The sequence below is a fragment of the Podarcis muralis genome, chromosome 5, assembly GCF_964188315.1.
Source record: "Podarcis muralis chromosome 5, rPodMur119.hap1.1, whole genome shotgun sequence".
Lineage (NCBI taxonomy): Eukaryota > Metazoa > Chordata > Lepidosauria > Squamata > Lacertidae > Podarcis > Podarcis muralis.
In genome coordinates this window covers 87,254,293-87,273,983 of record NC_135659.1, presented here as the reverse complement: position 1 = coordinate 87,273,983, position 19,691 = coordinate 87,254,293, and the positions used below count along the sequence as shown (strand labels likewise).

Here is a 19,691-nt window from a genome sequence, read left to right as displayed (position 1 = left end):
GGGTTACAGACGCTTCAGGTTACAGTCTCCGCTAACCCAGAAATAGTACCTCAGGTTAAGAACTTTGCTTCAGGATGAGAACAGAAATCATGCGGCGGCAGTGGGAGGCCCCATTAGCTAAAGTGGTCCCTCAGGTTAAGAACAGTTTCAGGTTAAGAACAGACCTCCAGAACGAATTAAGTTCTTAACCCGAGGTACCACTGTATAGGGAAGCTTTTTTTAATGTTTGATGTTTCATTATGTTTTTATATATGTTGGAAGCTGTCCAGAGTGCCTGGTGTTAGTCAAGACAACAGGCCAGTGGGACTCCAACGGGGGGCGAGGGGGGGGGTCATATTAGCTGCAGAACCAGAGGGAGCACCTGTTTGAATGCCAGACCCTGGTGAGTAACAGTTCCCTGACGGTGGGATTCTCAGAGACATTTGGTTGTCCAAAGAGGAGGCTGGAACTGAATAGACCTTTAGGCTGATCCAGCAGGGCTGTTCTTAGGGGAAGGAGAATGCAGGATTTGCACTGAGGGGGAGGGTGGCCGTATTAAAAGTGCCTGCGTCTCGTTGCCGACCCGCTTTCTCAGTTCGTAATATGTGCCCTCAGCCTACCGAGCGGTTTGTTGTTTCCATAGTGCTTGTTATTAAGGCAAAAAGAAGTTAATGGTGGAGGAAGGGGAAAGTTCACTACTTTTATCCTGTTTGGGCTTAACTTTTGTGGAGGAAACGTCCTTGGTAAACTCAGAGCTAGTGAAAGATTGTTTGTGTGGGCATGAATCACTGGCGAAGAGGACAAATTTGCTCAGCTCATCCAGGCCACCAGGAAATATTTGCAGGCTGACTCACGGAAAGGCCGCCCCAGAAAGAGGCAACTGCCTTTGCAGTTGATGGGGGGGGGGGGGGGAGGAGATGGTTTTAACTTCTGCACCAGTGGTGCAGAGGATCCTGTCTGTGGCTTATTTGACCTGAAGCCAGCTGCATTCTCCTAGGGGATGCGCTGCACCGTTGCAGTTTGTGCGCGTTCGCCTGTTACAGCGCGTCAGGCCTTCATCGCCACGTGAAAAAGCACTCTGAGGAAAAGCCCCACCTCTGCCACCTGTGCCTTAAGGCTTTCCGGACCGTCTCCCTCTTGCGTAACCACGTGAACACGCACACAGGTACAGATTGGCACGCGTGCCTTCCGACAAATTGGGAACCAAACTGGGAGCCAACATAGATCTTTCAGGACTGGTGTGATAAGGTCCTGGGCGGCCGCTCCCGGTCACCAGCCTAGCGGCCGCATTCAAACTTATTTGCAGTTTCCGAGCCGCCTTCAAAGTGGGGCAAAGGGGTGGAAGGAACAAGAAACCCCGACAATAACGGACTGGCATTACAAGCTACAAGAATTTGCTGAAATGGCGCAGTTAAGAAATACCCTGAGAGGCAATTCAAAACAAAAATTTATGGGAAAGTGGGATAGATAAAAAACATATGTTCAAAAATACAGTAAAGGTTCACTACCTATGCTAGCATTTGATTGACGTTGGAATGAGACTGAGTTGAGAAATAAGACTAAGAGCACATATTGATATAGGAATGTATTAGACAATATGTAAAGAAAAATACAATAATAAGAGTACATTCATTTGTAAAAAAAAGGAATATACAGCGGGAAAGACAGGAAGTCTAGTGTGTGGGTATGTATATGATTTGGGGGGGGGGTTGTTTTTGTTTTTTCTCTCTTTTTTGTTTTGTTTCATTTTCTTTCTAGGTATATAAAATTTGTATATAATTTATGTATACGTGTTGGAAATTATAGTAAGTTCGAAAGCACGTCAAAGTGCAAGTAGATAAATAGGTACCGCTCCAGCGGGAAGGTAAACGGCGTTTCCGTGCGCTGCTCTGCTTTGCCAGAAGTGACTTAGTCATGCTGGCCACATGACCCGGAAGCTGTACACTGGCTCCCTCGGCCAGTAAAGTGAAATGAGCGCCGCAACCCCAGAGTCAGCCTCGACTGGACCTAATGGTCAGGGGTCCCTTTACCTTTACCTTAAGTCCTGTAATGTAATATGACAACACTTACCGATATAATGTAAGAATGTTAACAAATGAATAAAATGGAGAAGAAAAAAAAGGTTAGCCCCACGTAGAGTGCATTGCAGTAGTCCAGGGGAGTCCAGCATCTTGCTCTCGTGGGGGTCAAACGGATGCTCATTATGGGAAACCAGCGAGCAGAACATGAGAGCAAGAGAGTTCTCCCCTCTTTCAGTTCCCAGCGGCCCATCACTGCCTTCAGCTGCGGGGGCAGAGCGTAGCCGCCCCGGCCAGCAGCCGCCAACAGCCCCCTCCTCACATCTGGTTTCTCCCGACAGGGACTAAGCCGTACAAGTGCAGCGAGTGCGACATGGCCTTCGTGACCAGCGGCGAGCTTTCGCGGCACAGGCGGTACAAGCACACCCTCGAGAAGCCCTTCAAGTGCTCATTCTGCAACTATTGTAGCGTGGAGGTAAGTGCGGCGCTTGCAGGAGAACCGCTTCGAGTGCCGTACTTGGTAAAGAGGACAGGCTTCTGTTTTGCTTTTCAGAGGGAAGGGTGCTTTCCGAGAGAGGCACCTGCCACTTGCAATGTGCGCACTCACTTTTATTCCTTCGCCTGCAACGTTCACTATTCGTTTGCAACATTTACGTGGCTAAAGCTTTGTGGGTGGCTTATATGCGGCAGACCGGTGGGAACAGCCAACAAGACAATGCAAATTAAGACGGCAATAGGAACAGAGGGTGCTGATTCATAGGGAGCCAGGTCGTTGGTTCATCTATGCCTATACAGTCGTACCTCGGCTCCCAAATGCCTCGAAAGTCAAACGTTCTGGCTCCCGAACAATTGAAAACCGGAAGTGAGTGTTCTTTTGGATATCTGACGGAACTTCCTGCAGCCAATCAGAAGCTGCGCTTTGGAAGTCGAACGTTCCAGAATGGATTCTGTTCGACTGTACTGAAAAACATCATGGATTTTACTTCCCCTTGGCCCCAGCCAGTGTAGGCAGCGATCAGGGACGATGGGAGGTCCAGCAAGATTTGAAAGGCCACAGATTCCCCAGAACTACCGGGAGAAATACAGTGGTACCTCGGGTTACAAGTGCTTCAGGTTACAGACTCCGCTAACCCAGAAATAGTAACTCGGGTTAAGAGCTTTGCTTCAGGATGAGAACAGAAATCGCACGGCGGTGGCACTGCGGTAGCGGGAGGCCCCATTAGCTAAAGTGGCACCTCAGGTTAAGAACAGTTTCAGGTTAAGAACGGACCTCCAGAACGAATTAAGTTCTTAACCTGAGGTACCACTGTAACTTAATCTGTTTCATTTGGCAATAACATGCAGTCTTAAAAACAGATACAAAACCAGCCAGGTTATCATTCTGTAATATGAAGTGGTGAGTTCCACCAGTTTACTCTCAGCTCAGGGGAAAACTAAACCTAATATTTTATTTTATTTTTTAAAAAAGTTTGGAATTTCCAACCATTTGTCACGATGGCAATCACTGACATTTATAACACTTGTAGTAGCGAACTTATTTTTTTTTTTATTTTTTTAGTGATGAGTTATTCTGGCAGGGTGCCTGGAACTATCATGTTTTTTAATTTCTTCCCGTCGGTAACCACAGGCCAGCAAGTTGAAGCGTCACATTCGCTCGCATACAGGAGAGCGCCCGTACAACTGCACCCTTTGCACCTATGCTAGCAGGGACACTTACAAGCTGAAGAGGCATATGGTCACTCACTCGGGTAAGAATTAGGAATGCGACAGTTGTCATGGAAATATTTCACTGAAGGAGGGGAGCGATGCCTCCCTCTATGAGCTTAGAGTCTTAGACAGTGCCGGGCCGTAGAAGGAGGAAAGGGCAAGAAACTCCCTGGGGAACAGTTGGAGGGGAAATATACAGAACTGTCTTCGTTCCCGCTGATAGCAAACTCAGGTACTCAGTGCCAAGTCAACTCAGGGCCAATGAAAAAGAAGATGGAGGTATTGGCGTTGCTGGTGGAACACCAAGGCGTAACTCCAGATCCTACCAACGTGCCCTGTTTATATCCTAGATAAGTGTTGGTTCCAAATCACACTCTCCAACTGCAGGTATGAGTTAGCTGGGTGACATCCACGATCTGCACAGAAACAGTTGTTTTCTCTTGCCTCCTGAATCTAAAACTCTCGTTGGGTAAATTAAAATCAATGGGTGGCATTCAGCTAAGTTTTACATACTTAATTAATTGACGAAACTTATATACCACTTATTATGTTGGATAGCTTGGTTGGTAGAGCACGAGACTCTTAATCACAGAGTCATGGGTTTGAGCCCGATGTTGGGCAAAAGACTCCTGCATTGCAGGGGGTTGGACTAGATGACCCTCGTGGCCCCTTCCAACTCTGTGATTCTGTGACGTGTTGCGAGTATTATGTGGCACATGTTCCCATTCCGTGCGATTACCGTTTGATGAATCAAGCAGACAAACCAGAAATCTTAAAATCTAAATGGAATTAATACATGTTAAAGATGCTATAGAGGAGAAATACACACCTGACATTTACAACAGCAATAAAATCAGGAGTAAAACAAAAAGGAAGAAGTGCATGTGTAAAACATCACCGCAGTTTTCCAGCTATGACATTTTGCTTGCTAATTCACATCTTTCATCTTTTTCCTCCCAGGTGAAAAACCCTTTGAGTGTCAGATTTGCAAGGCCAGGTTCACTCAGGCTGGAACTCTGAAGTTCCACATGTTGCACAAACACGAGGAAAATGTGCCAAAATACCAGTGTCCGCACTGTAACACATCTGTGGCCAGAAAGGGTGATTTAAGTAAGTCCCATTACCTCTTTATTTTTAAGCGTTCTTTGAAATCGACGGAGAATTAGGCTTGGCATCATTTTAACTTAAGAAACTGCTGCCCCAGATATAGTGTTAATCTGGCTCATTGGTTCCAAATGAATACCTAGCTTGAAATCTTTGCAGCAGGCAAACCCTGGTTTCTCAAATGAGAGCAGCAAGAAGGCTTTTTGAAGAGGCCAGCAAGCATTATTCCAATGCATGTACAAATCAGTTGAGTCCAAGATGCTTATGAAATTCTCCCATCAAAATTTCTCTTATTTTTTGTTTGTTTGTTTCCAGCTCTGGGGTTGAAAATACTCACTGAAGAGCAGCTTCACTGAAGAGCAGGATATAAACAAATAAATTGCTTTGCAGGAATGTGTGTGCTAGGCACAATTGAATACACAAATTGTATATTGGGGGTGGGGTGGGGGAATTGCACCGAAAAGCTGGTGAACTTCCAGGAGAACTTCTTACTTTCTTTCCCAAATGCAAACAGATGTAGTCCGGTCTACTCATCGGTAGATCAACTGCTTTGCATGCGGAAGTGCCATGTTCAGCCTTGGGCAGCTGCAGGTATCACTAGTAGAGAAGTCTGTCTGAAATCCCAGAGAGCAAGTGTAGACTAAACTGGTCTGACCCAGCCTAGTTATGCAAGTGGCGTGCCTCCCCCAATCTCTGCCAAGCGGGAGCAGGGTTCCAGGGCGTCCCCAGGATTTTGGTTCCATTGGGAAATCAAGGCACAGCGGAGACTATTGTCTTTTAAGAAATAGGGTTTATTGCACACATGCGGCCTAGGACCCACATACCTACGGGACTGCCTCTCCTGGTATGCCCTGCAGAGGACCTTAAGGTCCACAAATAACAACACTTTGGTGGTCCCGAGCCTCAAGGAGGTTAGATTGGTTTCAACTAGGGCCAGGGCCTTTTCAGCACTGGCCCCAACGTGGTGGAACGCTCTGTCACCAGAGACTAGGGCCCTGCGGGACTTGACATCTTTCTGCAGGGCCTGCAAGACCCTGGCCTTTGGTTTGGACTCGGTCTGACCCTTATGTTTCCCTTCCCTTATGGTCTTGATTTATCAGCTATTTTAAAATGAGGCTGCATTTTAAATTGCATTTTAACCTGCAGTTTAAATTGGGGGTTTTTTTCCCCCTCGCTCTTTTTCCCCCCTATTATGTTTTTGCTGTGATTTTATTTTATTGGTGTTAGCCGCCCTGAGCCCAGCTCTGGCCGGGGATTGCAGGGTATAAATTATTATTATTATTATTATTATTATTATTATTATTATTATTATTATTATTATTTTTGCACCTGGGTGGGTCTGCTTTGGAGAGAGTTCAGGGCGTGATCTCAAGAGGGGCTTGTTTGCCACAGCGGTGCAACGTTGGAGTCCAAGGCATCCTACATGCTGTCTCCGTGTCCCAGCCTGCCAAGGTGGTTCCACCTGCGGGGCCCTGGCTCCACCTTCCTCCTTCCCAAGGATGCTTGCTTCAAGCCACTTCTCCCCATCTGTCTCCCCTCCCCTCTGTTTTTCAAAAAGGGCACATTTTCCCTGTGTGACCTCACTCTCCCAGCTGCCTTTCCTTCTGTTGACTAACAGGCAGCAGCCCCTGCCTGGTAAATTGTTCTTTAATGGCCCGGGTACTTAGTTATCCTCCTGTTCTTAATGGCATTGCTATCACTGATCTCCCAAACAGGAGAATTGGTTCAGCCTCTGTTTTAAATCTGAGGTCTGGCGTCTTCCCTTCAATACAGTCATACCTCGGGTTACAGACGCTTCAGGTTGCGCATTTTCGGGTTACAGACACGCCAAAACCTGGAAGTACCGGAACGGGTTACTTCCAGGTTTCAGCACAGAAGCACTAAATCACACTTTGCGCATGAGCACCAAATCGCGACCCATGCAGACGCAGCACTGCAGGTTGCGAACGTGCCTCCCGCACGGATCACGTTCGCAACCCAAGCGTCCACTGTACTCTGAATATTATCTGAATTCTACCATTTATTAATTTCTGGCATACTCCAGCAGTTGTGGGTGCTTTTGCAACCTCAAACTCTGCTACCCCTAGCTTTTCCGATTATTCCAAGGGAGGTTTTTACGCAGGAGCAATACAAGGCCTGCGAGACTAGGCAACTTTCCCCAATTTCTGCTTGTAGCAAAGAGAACTGGCACCACCTTGTGGCGGTTCCGAATTGCAGGAACATTTGTGGCTGTGTTCTAATCCACAGAGTCAATGAAAGCGTGTCTTTGGTGTGGGTCCTGGGCAGTGTTGCTAGTCTGACAAGGGGGGTGGGGTGGGATGGGGACCCATAAAGCTAAGTTGAGGTTTCCTTCCTTGAAATTCATCAAAAGTGGAGGAACAGCTGAAGATAGTGCTTTTTCTTAATGCTAGGCCAGCCTAGCATTATGGGGGTGGAAAACCTCTCTCTCTCTTTCTCTTTCTCTTTCTCTTTCTCTCTCTCTCTCTCTCTCTCTCTCTCTCTCTCTCTCTCTCTCTCTCTCTGTGTTTGTTTGTTTGTTTGTTTGTTTATCTTTCTTCTGTGAATAATTTCCAGTCTGACTGGGGTTGGTGAGTGTCTCATGAACCCACTTAAACCTTGGTCTTGAGTGTACCTTTCCCCCTGTGAAATTGTAAGACACTAAGAATAGAAATGGCAGAATATAACATATGCCTATTGTGGGACGCGGGTGGCGCTGTGGGTTAAACCACAGAGCCGAGGACTTGCCGATCAGAAGGTCGGCGGTTCGAATCCCCGCAACGGGGTGAGCTCCCGTTGCTCTGTCCCTGCTCCTGCCAACCTAGCAGTTCAATAGCACGTCAAAGTGCAAGTAGATAAATAGGTACCACTCTGGTGGGAAGGCAAACAGTGTTTCCATGCGCTGCTCTGGTTTGCCAGAAGCGGTTTAGTCATGCTGGCCACATGACCTGGAAGCTGTACGCCAGCTCCCTTGGCCAATAAAGCGAGATGAGCGCCGCAACCCCAGAGTCAGTCACGACTGGACCTAATGGTCAGGGGTCCCTTTACCTTTACCTTTATTGTGGGCATTGGATCACAAGATTATTAGTCCTAGATCTCAACTCTTGACTTGCACCCGGTTTCGGAATAGCATAACAGACATGTGCGCAGGAAGGAGGGAAGACTCGCCCCCTGGGTAACGGGGGTTTGATTTGTGTTCCCCAATTGTCGGTGCAAGAAATGGAAGGTGACGCTATAAGGCATTGGGCAGAATTAAGATAATATAGGAGAGGTGAGGCCTGAAACAAAGATCCCAACTGTGTGGTACATTTAAAGCAGTATCATACCACTGACAAGAATTCTGGGAGCTGTAGTTTGTTAAGGTTGCTTGGAGAGCAGAGATCGCTATTAGTATACGTGATTATTCTACTGAAAAACAGAATCAAGACATGCCTATTCAATTCGTAGAAAGGTCTGAATAGCTCAGCTGTAGATCATAGAAACATTGGAGTCCCAACTTCTGTATTTTCCTGGAACTTTTTTTTTATTTTATTTTTTTTGGGTGGAGGTAATTTTTTTAATTCCTATTTTTGCATCGCTTAGCACAAGTCCAGGGAGAGTTGAAAGAGGACGTGGAATGGCAATGAAAATCAATTCAGGGAATGCTTCCTTTGAAGTTGTGGAGAGTCTCTTCTGTGGGCTTTTATTGTCGCATGGGTCTGGCCCAGAGCGTCCATTAACATCTGAACTCTTATATCTGCATAGCAAACACTAATTGATTATACGAGTCTTGGAAGCCCTGGCTGCTTTTAAATTTCATTAAGCCAGTGTAGCAGAATTACTATTTTTGAATCCAAGAGACTCATAGCACACGTTACAGCAAAGGGATCTTATTGCAATGGCCGGGTTTGCTTTGGGGCTGGGGTGGAAGTCACAGCACAGTATATCAGAGCCTTTTCCATCTGAAGGTGAAAAAAGCCCCTCACATTGCAGGGATTATTATTATTATTTGGTCGTAATCTGGTAACTAGGAGCTTTTTTAAAAAAATAATAATAATATTTTATTAAGTTTAACAATAAAGGAAATCCAAAACAACTACACAGAGAACAATAAAAACACAAGGGAAATATAAAACACAACAATACAAAATTTCACAATACAAAAATACAAACATTTAACCTAACGGGAAAAAGAAAAAAGTCAATAAACACACAAAAAGAAAAACACAAATCCCTCTTTTCTAATTGCTCATCTTTGATTAACTTATTTTCCTGACTTCCTCACTCCTCCCTTTTTTGTATCCCTCTTTGAAAGTTGATTCAGCAAATTCATATCCGATTATTTTATCCTTAATTATTTTACCTCCCAAATTTATAATTTATAATTTTTGTCTACCTTATTGCTAGAACCCCTTCATTTCATTTCAATGTCATCAGCATTCATACATTTTACAATATTTCTGTAAATAAATTTTAAATTTCCTCCAATCTTCTTCCACCGACTCTTCTCCCTGATCTCGGATTCTGCCAGTCATCTCGGCCATTTCCATATAGTACTAGGAGCTTTTCAAGTACATTTGGAATTGCCGCTATAGAATTAAAATGTTATAGGACTGTGCTATCGGGTACCGTTAAGGATGCACTGGGCAGCCCTTTGCTCAACCCAGAATGTCTGGAGCTTTTGCGATTGCTTGGTTTGAGCGCTTGCAAAAGACATTTCAGAGCTCTCCACCGCCTCTGCTGTCGGTGCCTACCCTCCAAGGGCAAGGAGAGGCAATGGTGGAATGGCAGAAGGATGCTGTACTGCGGACATGGAGTGCCTGCCACCTTCCGCTGTCCCAGGTAGCTATTCTGGGCTCTTGGGAGCAGGGCAGGGACGCGGACTTATAAAAAATATTGGGGGGGCCCGGGAAAGCTCATGAATAATAAATAAGCTCATGAATATGCAAATAAAGTGGCGCCGCCTCCTCGTGAGCGAATAGGGGAGAGCGTGCTGCGCCTAGCCCCATGGAGTCGGCGCCTATGAGAGAGCCAGAGAGAGAGAGAGAGCCCGAGAGAGAGAGCCCGAGAGAGAGCGAGAGCGCAGCCAAGCCCCCTTCACCGCCTGCCCCCCCCGCCAGCCCCCTCTCCCCTCCTCCCTAGGCGGCAGCTCCGCCATGACCACAAACGGCGGCGGCAGCAGCAGCAGCCGCGCGCGGCCCGGGCTCCCCTCGCCGGCCGCGGGAGCCAAGGCGCGCGATAATTTGCTTAAATTATGTCAGCGGCGCCCGGCAGAGCAGCCCTCTCGGCCACGGCAGCCCGGCTCTCCCAGCCCCCGGGGGCCGCCCTCCTCCCTCGCGCAACCGCAGCGTTCCCGCCCGGGGAGGCGGCGCCCCCAGGAGAGGCGGCAGCAGCAGCCGCGCGCGGCCCGGGCTCCCCTCGCCGGCCGCGGGAGCCAAGGCGCGCGATAATTTTTTTAATTATTGGGGGGGCCGAGCCCCCCCAATAAAATTTTTGAGGGGGCTCGGGCCCCCTCAGGCCCCATGGGGTCGGCGCCTATGGAGCAGGGTAAGGAAGAAGCGGTTCTCAGCACCATGAAGACCCCAGCCCTGCTTAGTATGAAGCTGAGCAAAGATTGGCCCCCCTAGTTCCTGCTTGCAAGCATCTGATCACAGGCTCTCCCTTTTTAAAAAGCTCTGTGAATGTTTGCAACACCCCTGGTAGTTATTTGTCATAGCTGCGGCTTGATACGCTGAGATGTGAGCTAAAAGAATATTGCATGGCATATAGACCACTGTTGCTAGGGGGCTGTTGTGCCAGCATAGCAGGGTAAAAAACAGCTCTATGGGGCAGGGGTCAGCAACCTTTTTCAGCCGTGGGCCGGTCCACCGTCCCTCAGACCATGTGTTGGACCGGACTATATGGGGGGGGGGGGAATGAATTAATTCCTATGCCCCACAAATAACCCAGAGATGCATTTTAAATAAAAGGACACATTCTACTCATGAAAAAACATGCTGATTCCCAGACCGTCCGTGGGCCGGATTGAGAAGGCGATTTATATGTGCAAACCTTTAAAAAGCTAGAGTGGAACTAACAGGTATACCATGCAGGTACTCTCGCTGTGAAGGTATGATTTGCTGCACATCTCTGTTGAGTTGTACACTCAGCGGTAAATCTGGATTTGCTACCGTGAGAATTGTGGTCTTGTGGCTTCTGTGTCTGTTTCTATCTGAGGCTGGATTTTGGAAGCCCATAGTTCTTCAGCTGGGCTGGATCAATGCATCTGCTCATGGAGACTCTGGGTATGTAAACTGTCTGGGAAAATACCATACTTTTCCGTGTAGGTTTTTCCCTTTAAAAATTATGTTAAAAAGTGGGAGCCGTCTTATACATGGGAAGTGCATAGGGTGGACGTTTGATTGGTTGCTGCCGTGGCTGTCAGCGGCTATTGGGCGTGTCATTGGTTGCTGCGTCAAAGGGTGTTGTTGATTGGCTGGTGTTGTGGCAACGTGGCGAGTGAGGGGACAGATGAGAGGTGGATTTTGCGATGCAGGTGAGTGATTTTTGGCAGTCCTCTCTAAAAAAAGCTCAACAACTCTGTGCCATCTCGCCCCATTTTCTAAAATTTGAGTCCCCCAAAATAGGGGGCGTCTTATACATGGGGGCGTCTAATACACGGAAAACTACGGTAATCTGTAGAAATACTTTTCAAAAAAGAAGCAGTTCCCCTCCATCTTTCGAAAGGATCATTGCGATGATGCTGTTCTCCTTAGGAATCCACTTGCGAAACCTCCACTCCTATATCGAAGTGCCGCTGAAGTGCAGTTACTGTGAAAATGTCTTCCACGAGCGCTACGCTTTCAGACAGCATAAGAAGACCCACACAAATGAGAAGAGATTCAGATGTGACGAGTGCAGTTACGCATGCAAGCAGGTATTTAAGACAGTAAATGAGGGTTTGATGGGATTAGTTTGCTGTGGGAGATGTGTTTCCTTTGATCGCCATGCAAATATTTGTCGCCGCAGTCTGTCGCTAAAGTCCTATACATTTTTTTAAAAAAATAATCAAGATTTTCTGCTACAAGAAGCAGGGGATATTTATACTAAGTACTGCAGCTTTTGATGTTCTTCTAAAAGCAGAGATGCTCGCTGTCGCCATTATCAGAGGAGAAATTCTGTATCTGAAGCTGCTTCTCTCTGCCACATGCCAGAAATAATATTTGAACCATGAGAATGAAAATGGACAAAATTATATTGGCATGTGATCAAGTGGTAATTAATTGATTCCTGCTTTTAAAGGAGCTAGAAATACGTTAAAAGCTGGTTTGCTTCTAAAGGAGCTGTAACTTAGTGGTAGGACAAAAGATTTGCCATATACAAATTTTTATAATTGCTTTGGGGTAAGGCTGTGAGCCTCTAAACCACAGAGCCTAGGACTTGCCTATCAGAAGGTCGGCGGTTTGAATCCCCACAATGGGGTGAGCTCCAGTTGCTCGGTCCCAGCTCCTGCCAACCTAGCAGTCTGAAAGCACGTCAGAGTGCAAGTAGAGAAATAGGTACCGCTCTGGCAGGAAGGTAAACGGCGTTTCCGTGCGCTGCTCTGGTTCACCAGAAGTGGTTTAGTCATGCTGGCCACATGACCCGGAAGCTGTACGCCGGCTCCCTCGGCCAGTAAAGCGAGATGAGCACCGCAGCCCCAGAGTTGTCCGTGAATAGACCTAACGGTCAAAGCTCTCTTTACCTTTAACTTAAGGCTGTGAAAGCGCTAGAGCACCCAGTCACTGAGATCCAGCTCTGAGGGCCTTCTGGTGGTTCCCTCACTGCAAGAAGTGAGGTTACAGGGAACCAGGCATAGGGCCTTCTCGGTGGTGGCACCAGCATTGGATACAACCCCTTATACTGAAGGGAAAGCAGTGAGTAGCCTCACAAACACATTCTGGATTGAATCTCTGGGGTTGCTTTGTTTTCAGAATAAAAATGTCCCATTTAAGCAAGTTTCCCCTCCCCCCCCCCCATATGTGTTATTTGGCTCTTGGACATTTGCCCCATTATGTTCTCTGATCGTATCTCCCCCAACCTCATTCCCATCCCTTTAATAAAAAATAAAATAAATGAAAAGCAGGGTACATACTTTCCTCATTTCCTAGCTTACGCATATGTATAAATGAACGAATTATGCATGCTTCATCCTCTTTGCCTGACTTTGGAAGAGAGTTTGGAATTAAAATGCATAAATTCAGTAGAGCCAGTTCTCCATGGTGCATTTATTTGTTTGTCTTGTTGCATTACTAATTTCAACACAACTGGGTTTTTTACTTCTGTTTGAACTGGTCCTGGCATTCTCAAATAATGAGATTAGTGCACATGTGTGTGTTTTCAAAGGATTAATTTATTTTTGAAACAAACTTGGAACTAAAGCAAGAGTTTTCCAGTCGTGCTCTTTCTACTCTCGAGTAGTAGAAAACGGGCATTAAAATAGGGCCAAGTTACAGATGCCAGCAGTTTTTCATTCACCCTACTTCCCCAACGTTGTATCCTTGCTCCTAAAGACACTTCCCCCTCCTAAAGACACTTCCTTGGATCAGGGCGACAGAACACCTGCTTTGCATGCAGAAGGTCCCAGCTTCAATCTCTAGCATCACCAGGCAGGGCTGGGAAAAGCCCCCTGCCTGGAATCCTGGAGTGCTGCTGCCAGTCAGTGGAGACAGTACTGAGATAGATGGACCAATGGTCTGGATCTGCATAAAGCAGCTTCCTTTGCACTTAACATTGCACCTCAGCCACTTCCTGTGTTTTGGCATAGGCAAAGGCTCTTCGGCTTTCTCCTCCCCACGGAAAACAGCGACGGAGGCTATATTCGCTTCTGTCCCTCACCTTATGCTCTTCTGCTCCCTCTTACATATACATGAAGCAGGACACGGGCAAATGGCAGCGAGTACCAAAGCAGGTGGCGCTGTGGGTTAAACCACAGAGCCTAGGACTTGCCGATCAGAAGGTCGGCTGTTCAAATCCCCATGACGGGGTGAGCTCCCGTTGCTCGGTCCCTGCTCCTGCCAACCTAGCAGTTCGAAAGCACATCAAATTGCAAGTAGATAAATAGGTACCGCTCTGGCAGGAAGGTAAACGGTGTTTCCGTGCGCTGCTCTGGTTCGCCAGAAGCGGCTTCGTCATGCTGGCCACATGACCCAGAAGCTGTACGCCAGCTCCCTCAGCCAATAAAGCGAGATGAGCGCCGCAACCCCAGAGTCAGCCACGACTGGACCTAATGGTCAGGGGTCCCTTTACCAAAGGATGCAACGGGAGACCTTTGCTGCCCATGCCTGCCTGCAATGCTGTTTGCATAGGAGTTGGAAGGGGTAAAGTCCCCTTTGCCTTTATCCGGGTCCATGCAGGAAGTAAGGGGGAAATCCAGGCTTGCTAGTCCTTCAAAATGTGGTCCTTGTTGGCAGCTAGTTGCTCATCTTGGCTCCCATTCAAAAGCGAAACCACCGCCTGCCCACCACTAAAATGCCATCCAAGGGAGGCTGATGGGTGCTGATGCTGTTGCCCCTGAAGCAGAGGGGTGGGGCAGCCTGCACAGTCGTGTCCACATGGCGGGGGAATGTGCCATCAGATGCACCGTGGCAAGGACCTCCTGAAGTGTGGCTCCAGTTCTGTTCCCCATTCAGTCCTCCTGCCGAAAACGAGTGACCTTCATGGGGTGGGGTCAGCAGACACACATGGGTTGGAGCAGATAGGGTCAGTGGCGTTCAGGGAATGCATGCAGGAAGCCCTCATGTGACTGGAGAGCTTGCTCAACTCTGTAACACAAGGAGCATGTAGCTCCGTAGGTGTCAGGAATGAGCCGGCAGTAAATCACACCGTGCAAGTTGGAGTTAACTCTTGATTAGCAAGAACACGATCTGCACAGACTTGGCGGCTTAATGAGCATAGCATCCCTGGTAGGTCTTGTCGCATGAATCAGTTGCCAAGACTAAAAGTCCCCACCTCCCCACAGCAGTCTTAAGTACCTTCCTCTCCAGGGTTCTTCCCAAGCAGTCGGAGACTGTGCCTCCGTGACGCCAACCTCTCCTCCGCCCTTTTCATCCCTCTTCTGGTTCTGTACATTTCCAGGCGTGGCTGTTGAAACGCTTGGCTTTCCTTCCAGTCAGTCCTCCTCCTTTTCCTTCCCCACCAGGAACGCCATATGGTTATTCACAAACGGACACATACAGGCGAGAAGCCCTTCGTCTGTGTCTCTTGCAGCAAACGCTTTCGACAGAAACAGCTCCTGATGGTCCATTTCAGGAAGTACCACGACTCCAGTTTTCAGCCAAGAGTGTACAAATGCCCGAAATGTGGCAAAGGCTATTCTCGCTGGGTGAGTTGGCTTTGCTTTGTAAAGGAGATGTCTCTCCCGTCAAACAGATCCAGAACTGTGTGTGCTCCGTGGGTTACATACAAGCACAATAGCAAAAAAATATCTGGTATGGGTTGCAAAATTCAGCCATGTGGCAGTTTCAACTGCTGTTGGGCTTTTTGTTTGGCATCAAGACAGAGGGGGGCATCAGGACCCTGATAGAGGCACTGCCAGTCAAGGCAGGCAATGCTATCATAAACCAGGGGTTGCCAACCTTTGTAGGCCCCTGGGCACATTTGGATCAGTGTGTGTGTGTGTGTATGCGTGCACACTTTGCTTTTCCAAGGAATCCAGTAAAAGTCAGATCCAGCAGAATTAAATAGAGAAAAACACAGAAAAACCATCAGAAATCTGTATCGTGGCATTATAACCAAAAATGCAAAAGAAACGCATCCGTTAAGAAACAAGGACTCAATCAGTAAAAGAGAGCAGTTTGGTGAATCTTATGTTTATGTTATCAGGAATGAATACGTATTATTATTTATATTTCAAAAATATAGCACACACTAGTATAAAAGAACAGGGAGGGTGGAACAAATCTATGTCAAATCCCACAAAGTCAGTTGAAGGGGCACTTGTTACACGCATGACCTTTCAGAACCAAATTTAATATTTCCATGTGTATATCCCCACCGTGAGCCTAAATCAGATCTCTAGAGTTGGAGGGAATCCCAAGGATCATCTAGTCCAGCCCCCTACAATGCAGAAATCATGGTCAACTGCTGATCCTAAGTTATATAATTCATTGAATTATATTGATCCTAATTGACGTTGATCCTAATACAATTCACTGAATCAGTGACTATAAGCCCTAACTCTCGACAGGCAGGCAGACGGATGGATATTGTGCATAATACACTAGATAGGTGAATATTGGTGTGTGTTTTTTATCCCTTATTCCGAGCAGAATAATATGCGCAAGCATGCTGAAAAGTGTGGCGAGTTAAGGACCGTTCAACCTAGCAAAGGGAACAAGAATAAAAAGAAAGAAAACAAGGGGTCCAGCTGCAACACCAAAGAAGGAGGTAATCTTTGAGGTGACTTCAGGTGAAAGGGGAGGTGGTTTACGAGCTGCGAGCGCGCTGAGCTGCTGCTTGCGAGCATGCAGCTTTCTACTCACACAGCCGCACGCAACATGTGTTTACTATTTTGGCAAGGGAGACGGGAGATTTGGCATTGGCCTCGGCCTCGGCCTAAAAGGTCTCATCGTATACCTGCATTGTATATTAGCATAAGTATATACAATATATTGCATATATTATTATGTGACAGGGCTATGTGCGTGCAGCTCCAGTTGCAGTCATGCATGCACAGATCAGGGCCATCTGTCAGGGATCCTATAACTGATTCCTGCATCTCATTGGGGTTGGAATAGATGGCCCCCAGCAGTCCCTTCCAACTCTACTGTCAGGGACTGGGCAGAGGCGGAATGGCGGAGACCTTCCAGGGAGGAGGAAGAGGAAGACAGTATAGATTTACCACAGGGGGTTGAGGGAGGTGGCAGCTCAGAGGCAGATGAGGGCGAAAGCTGGGAAATCATGGGAGAGCCGGAACAACACCCAGCTGACACGTTGTGCTGGTCCCGTGGGTCAACTGAGAGGTGAGGTCTGAGTTCAGTTCGAGGTCGAAGGAGCAATATGGAGGCAGACCGTAAAAGCTGAGGCTGGGTGAAGGGCAGGGAGTCCGGTGAGGTTGGGAGAGCAGGACAGGGTTCAGGCAGGAACTGGCAACCTACAAAGTTGCTGCCGCAACTTGGGACTGGGGCTGGCTGGCTTTTATCTGCCCCGAGGCATAGGGCAGCCCTGATCCACAGGTGACTCGCCCCTCCTGGCCTGGAGGTGAGCACTCCTCCTGCAGGAACTTAGTTCCCTCCGCCTCTCTGCCCTGAGCCTCTGCAGCCCAGGAGAGGCTGGAGGGTTACTGGACCCAGAGGCAACCTCAACTTCCTCTGACAGGGCTGAGAGTGGAGCACCTGCAGGCAATGGGTCCTCCATCACCTCAGGAGCCAGAGCAAACTCAGCTGGTGCCTGCACCTGAGGATCCAGCACAGGTGAGGACCCTTCAGGCTCAAGCCCCAGCCCTGGCTCAGCTGGTTCTGGAGGCGGGGAATCCTGTGCAGACTGGGATTCCTCAGGTTCAGCATCTGAATCCGAATCCCAGGCCATCACACACATTGTCATTAGAAAGCATTCCAGACCTTCCATCTCCCAGAACCCGGCGAGCCTTAAAAGTAGGAGAGCAAGGAGCTCAAAGACAGAGGGCACGTAGCAGCACCCATAGAAATGAGGAATGAGGGAGTGGGAGAGGCGGGGATTCACTTGGGACAACGCCATTATCCAAGAGGCTGGGTCCTATAGCTTCTCGCTGTAAAGATTGAAATTAAAAAGGACAGTAAGAAGCTTTCTATGTTTCTGTGTATGCATTTGTTCTCCACAAATGTCCTTCTTTCTCACTCTCCTTCCCCTTGCCAGGAGTTCCTTGTGTTAACTCTCAATTCTTCACTCCTCGTATCCCTGTCGGAACGTGGGAGAAAAAGGAAGTTGTTTTGGACAACGAGAAAACTGGGGTGACTTGTGAGATGATATTCGACTCGATGGACAAATGATGCGGTTAAACACCTCTTCTGTCTGCCTGTAAATACATTAAGCTCGATTGGCAGATCTGTAGAGCATTATTCCCTGAAGGTTGCTGAAACTGCCTACGTTTTGCCATTGTTCTGTTAACGGCACGCAAGAAGTCAAGAGTAGGTTCGTGGAGGTAAAATGCCTCAGCGAAATCGTTCCAAATAACTCTGGCTCTCTCGCCAAGGACAAGTCACCTCTGAATAAATTGTTGGATTTCAAATAGCTTCCATTCAGCGTTACAAGTTTAGTTATAAAGAGCTGGAATTATAATACAATTTGAATGGATTCCTTTATGGCATGGATCCCAGATCTCTTTAGCAAATGTGGCAGAAGTCAATGGTGATTTTTTAAAAGAGAGTTTATAGCGGTATTGTAACAGATGTACTCATCCCCTTATCCTTTCTAAAATAAAGAGTGTTTCAGAAACTTGCTTGACCCCCAAGGCAAAGTGTACCTTCCCCACAAGAAGGAGTGCCTCTATCATAACACCTCCAGCACTCTTTAGAACAAGCAAACTGTCGGCAGCTGCGCCACTTACGTTCTGTAAGTCTATAAACAGACTGAAAAGAGGAAGAAAGTTTATTTAAGGTTGCAGTGCGTTCTGAGCATTTTACCTTTAAAGTGTATTGAAAAAGAAAAGAAAACACACAGAACTATTGTAATCTGTAAACAATCTGCAAACAATCTGCATATCGTGTATTTCCGTTTAACTTGTTCACACAAATAATTACGGAGAGAGACGTTTTCTTCTCTTGTGGGAAACATGTTCACAGCCATTTTGACAGTGGCAGCCGTCTTCAAGTTTGCATTTTGACTGGGTCCAATAATCCTCTGTCTCTTACTGATTTGATTGAATAGCAAGCTGCTATTTCAATTGCCCTCAGGTTGTAGAAAGAAATAATTACGTTTTCTACATATTTTACCCTAGGTTTTTGGCTATGTTGACGCTTGTTGTATTATGTCAATTGACATGGGAATCAGAACCGGAAATAAAACTTCTTTTGCCCACTCTGTCCATCCCTCCCCTTGTCACACAGAACTCACACACAGTTAGAAATGTTTTCATCCTTCAGTATTGCAGTGGTTTGCTGGCATGAGTTTCATTTTAAATGAATTAATTTTGCCTTGCCACCATTTCCCAAGAATTCTTTCCCAGTTGCATTCTTCTCAGTAGTTCTCACGCAATGGATTTTGCCATCCAGTTTTATAGAGCCGATTAATTGAATATGGGAGGTGGGAGAGACTAATTCTCAGCACCCATCCCACCTCCGTAAATACCGACCAAATCAGACACCTTCATGGTTAGCTAAGCAGCAGAGATCTTTGGGTGCAAGCATCGCGCAAGGAAAACAGTGTTCAAGTCTGTTAATGTTTTTACCTTGGAAATTGCTAACCTCTGCAGCATCACTGAGATGTTACCAGAATGAATCTGAATTGTTCATACTGCCTATTTTGTTTTATTGCAATAAGGTGTGATAACAGTACGCTTTGCGGTGGTGTGTTCTCTCCTTTTTAACCTTTACTCGTTTTTAAAGACAAGATGCAGCTGCAATGAATGCTGATGTCGTGATTTGCCTACAGTGTAATAGTACAACCATTTTAAGGCGAACGTTAGTCTTAGCTCTGGGAGGAAATGGGCTTTTTACGTTCAATAAAGATTTTTCTGAACATCATCTTTCAGCTGGCCTCTTTAATCATGTCTTGCCTTCAGAAACTAGATTCTCTGATGTGAAATCTGAAGCAAAGTATCCAGAGTCATAGCAAATCTCTGTAAACCTTGGGCTGGATATGCCAAGGCCCAAGATCAGCAGAGGGGACTTTGCTGGTGGTCCTACGAACAAGTGGTGCTCTCTGTGTGGGGACCTGGAGGTGGGTTTCTCTGTAGTGGTGCCCCACCTATGG

The 19,691-nt window shown here is 47.1% G+C and overlaps 1 protein-coding gene across 1 annotated transcript; it reads left to right on the top strand.

The window, feature by feature from the left end:
* The first annotated feature begins 961 nt into the window (after positions 1 to 961).
* CTCFL (CCCTC-binding factor like) lies at positions 962 to 18,832 on the top strand. Its single transcript, XM_028735286.2, has 8 exons — positions 962 to 1,144; positions 2,339 to 2,472; positions 3,625 to 3,745; positions 4,665 to 4,814; positions 11,540 to 11,700; positions 14,944 to 15,126; positions 16,073 to 16,190; positions 17,637 to 18,832. Exons 2-8 carry the CDS (start codon positions 2,371 to 2,373, stop codon positions 17,768 to 17,770), a joined length of 969 nt encoding a protein of 322 aa, XP_028591119.2. The 5' UTR covers positions 962 to 1,144; positions 2,339 to 2,370; the 3' UTR covers positions 17,771 to 18,832.
* Positions 18,833 to 19,691: the final 859 nt, after the last annotated feature.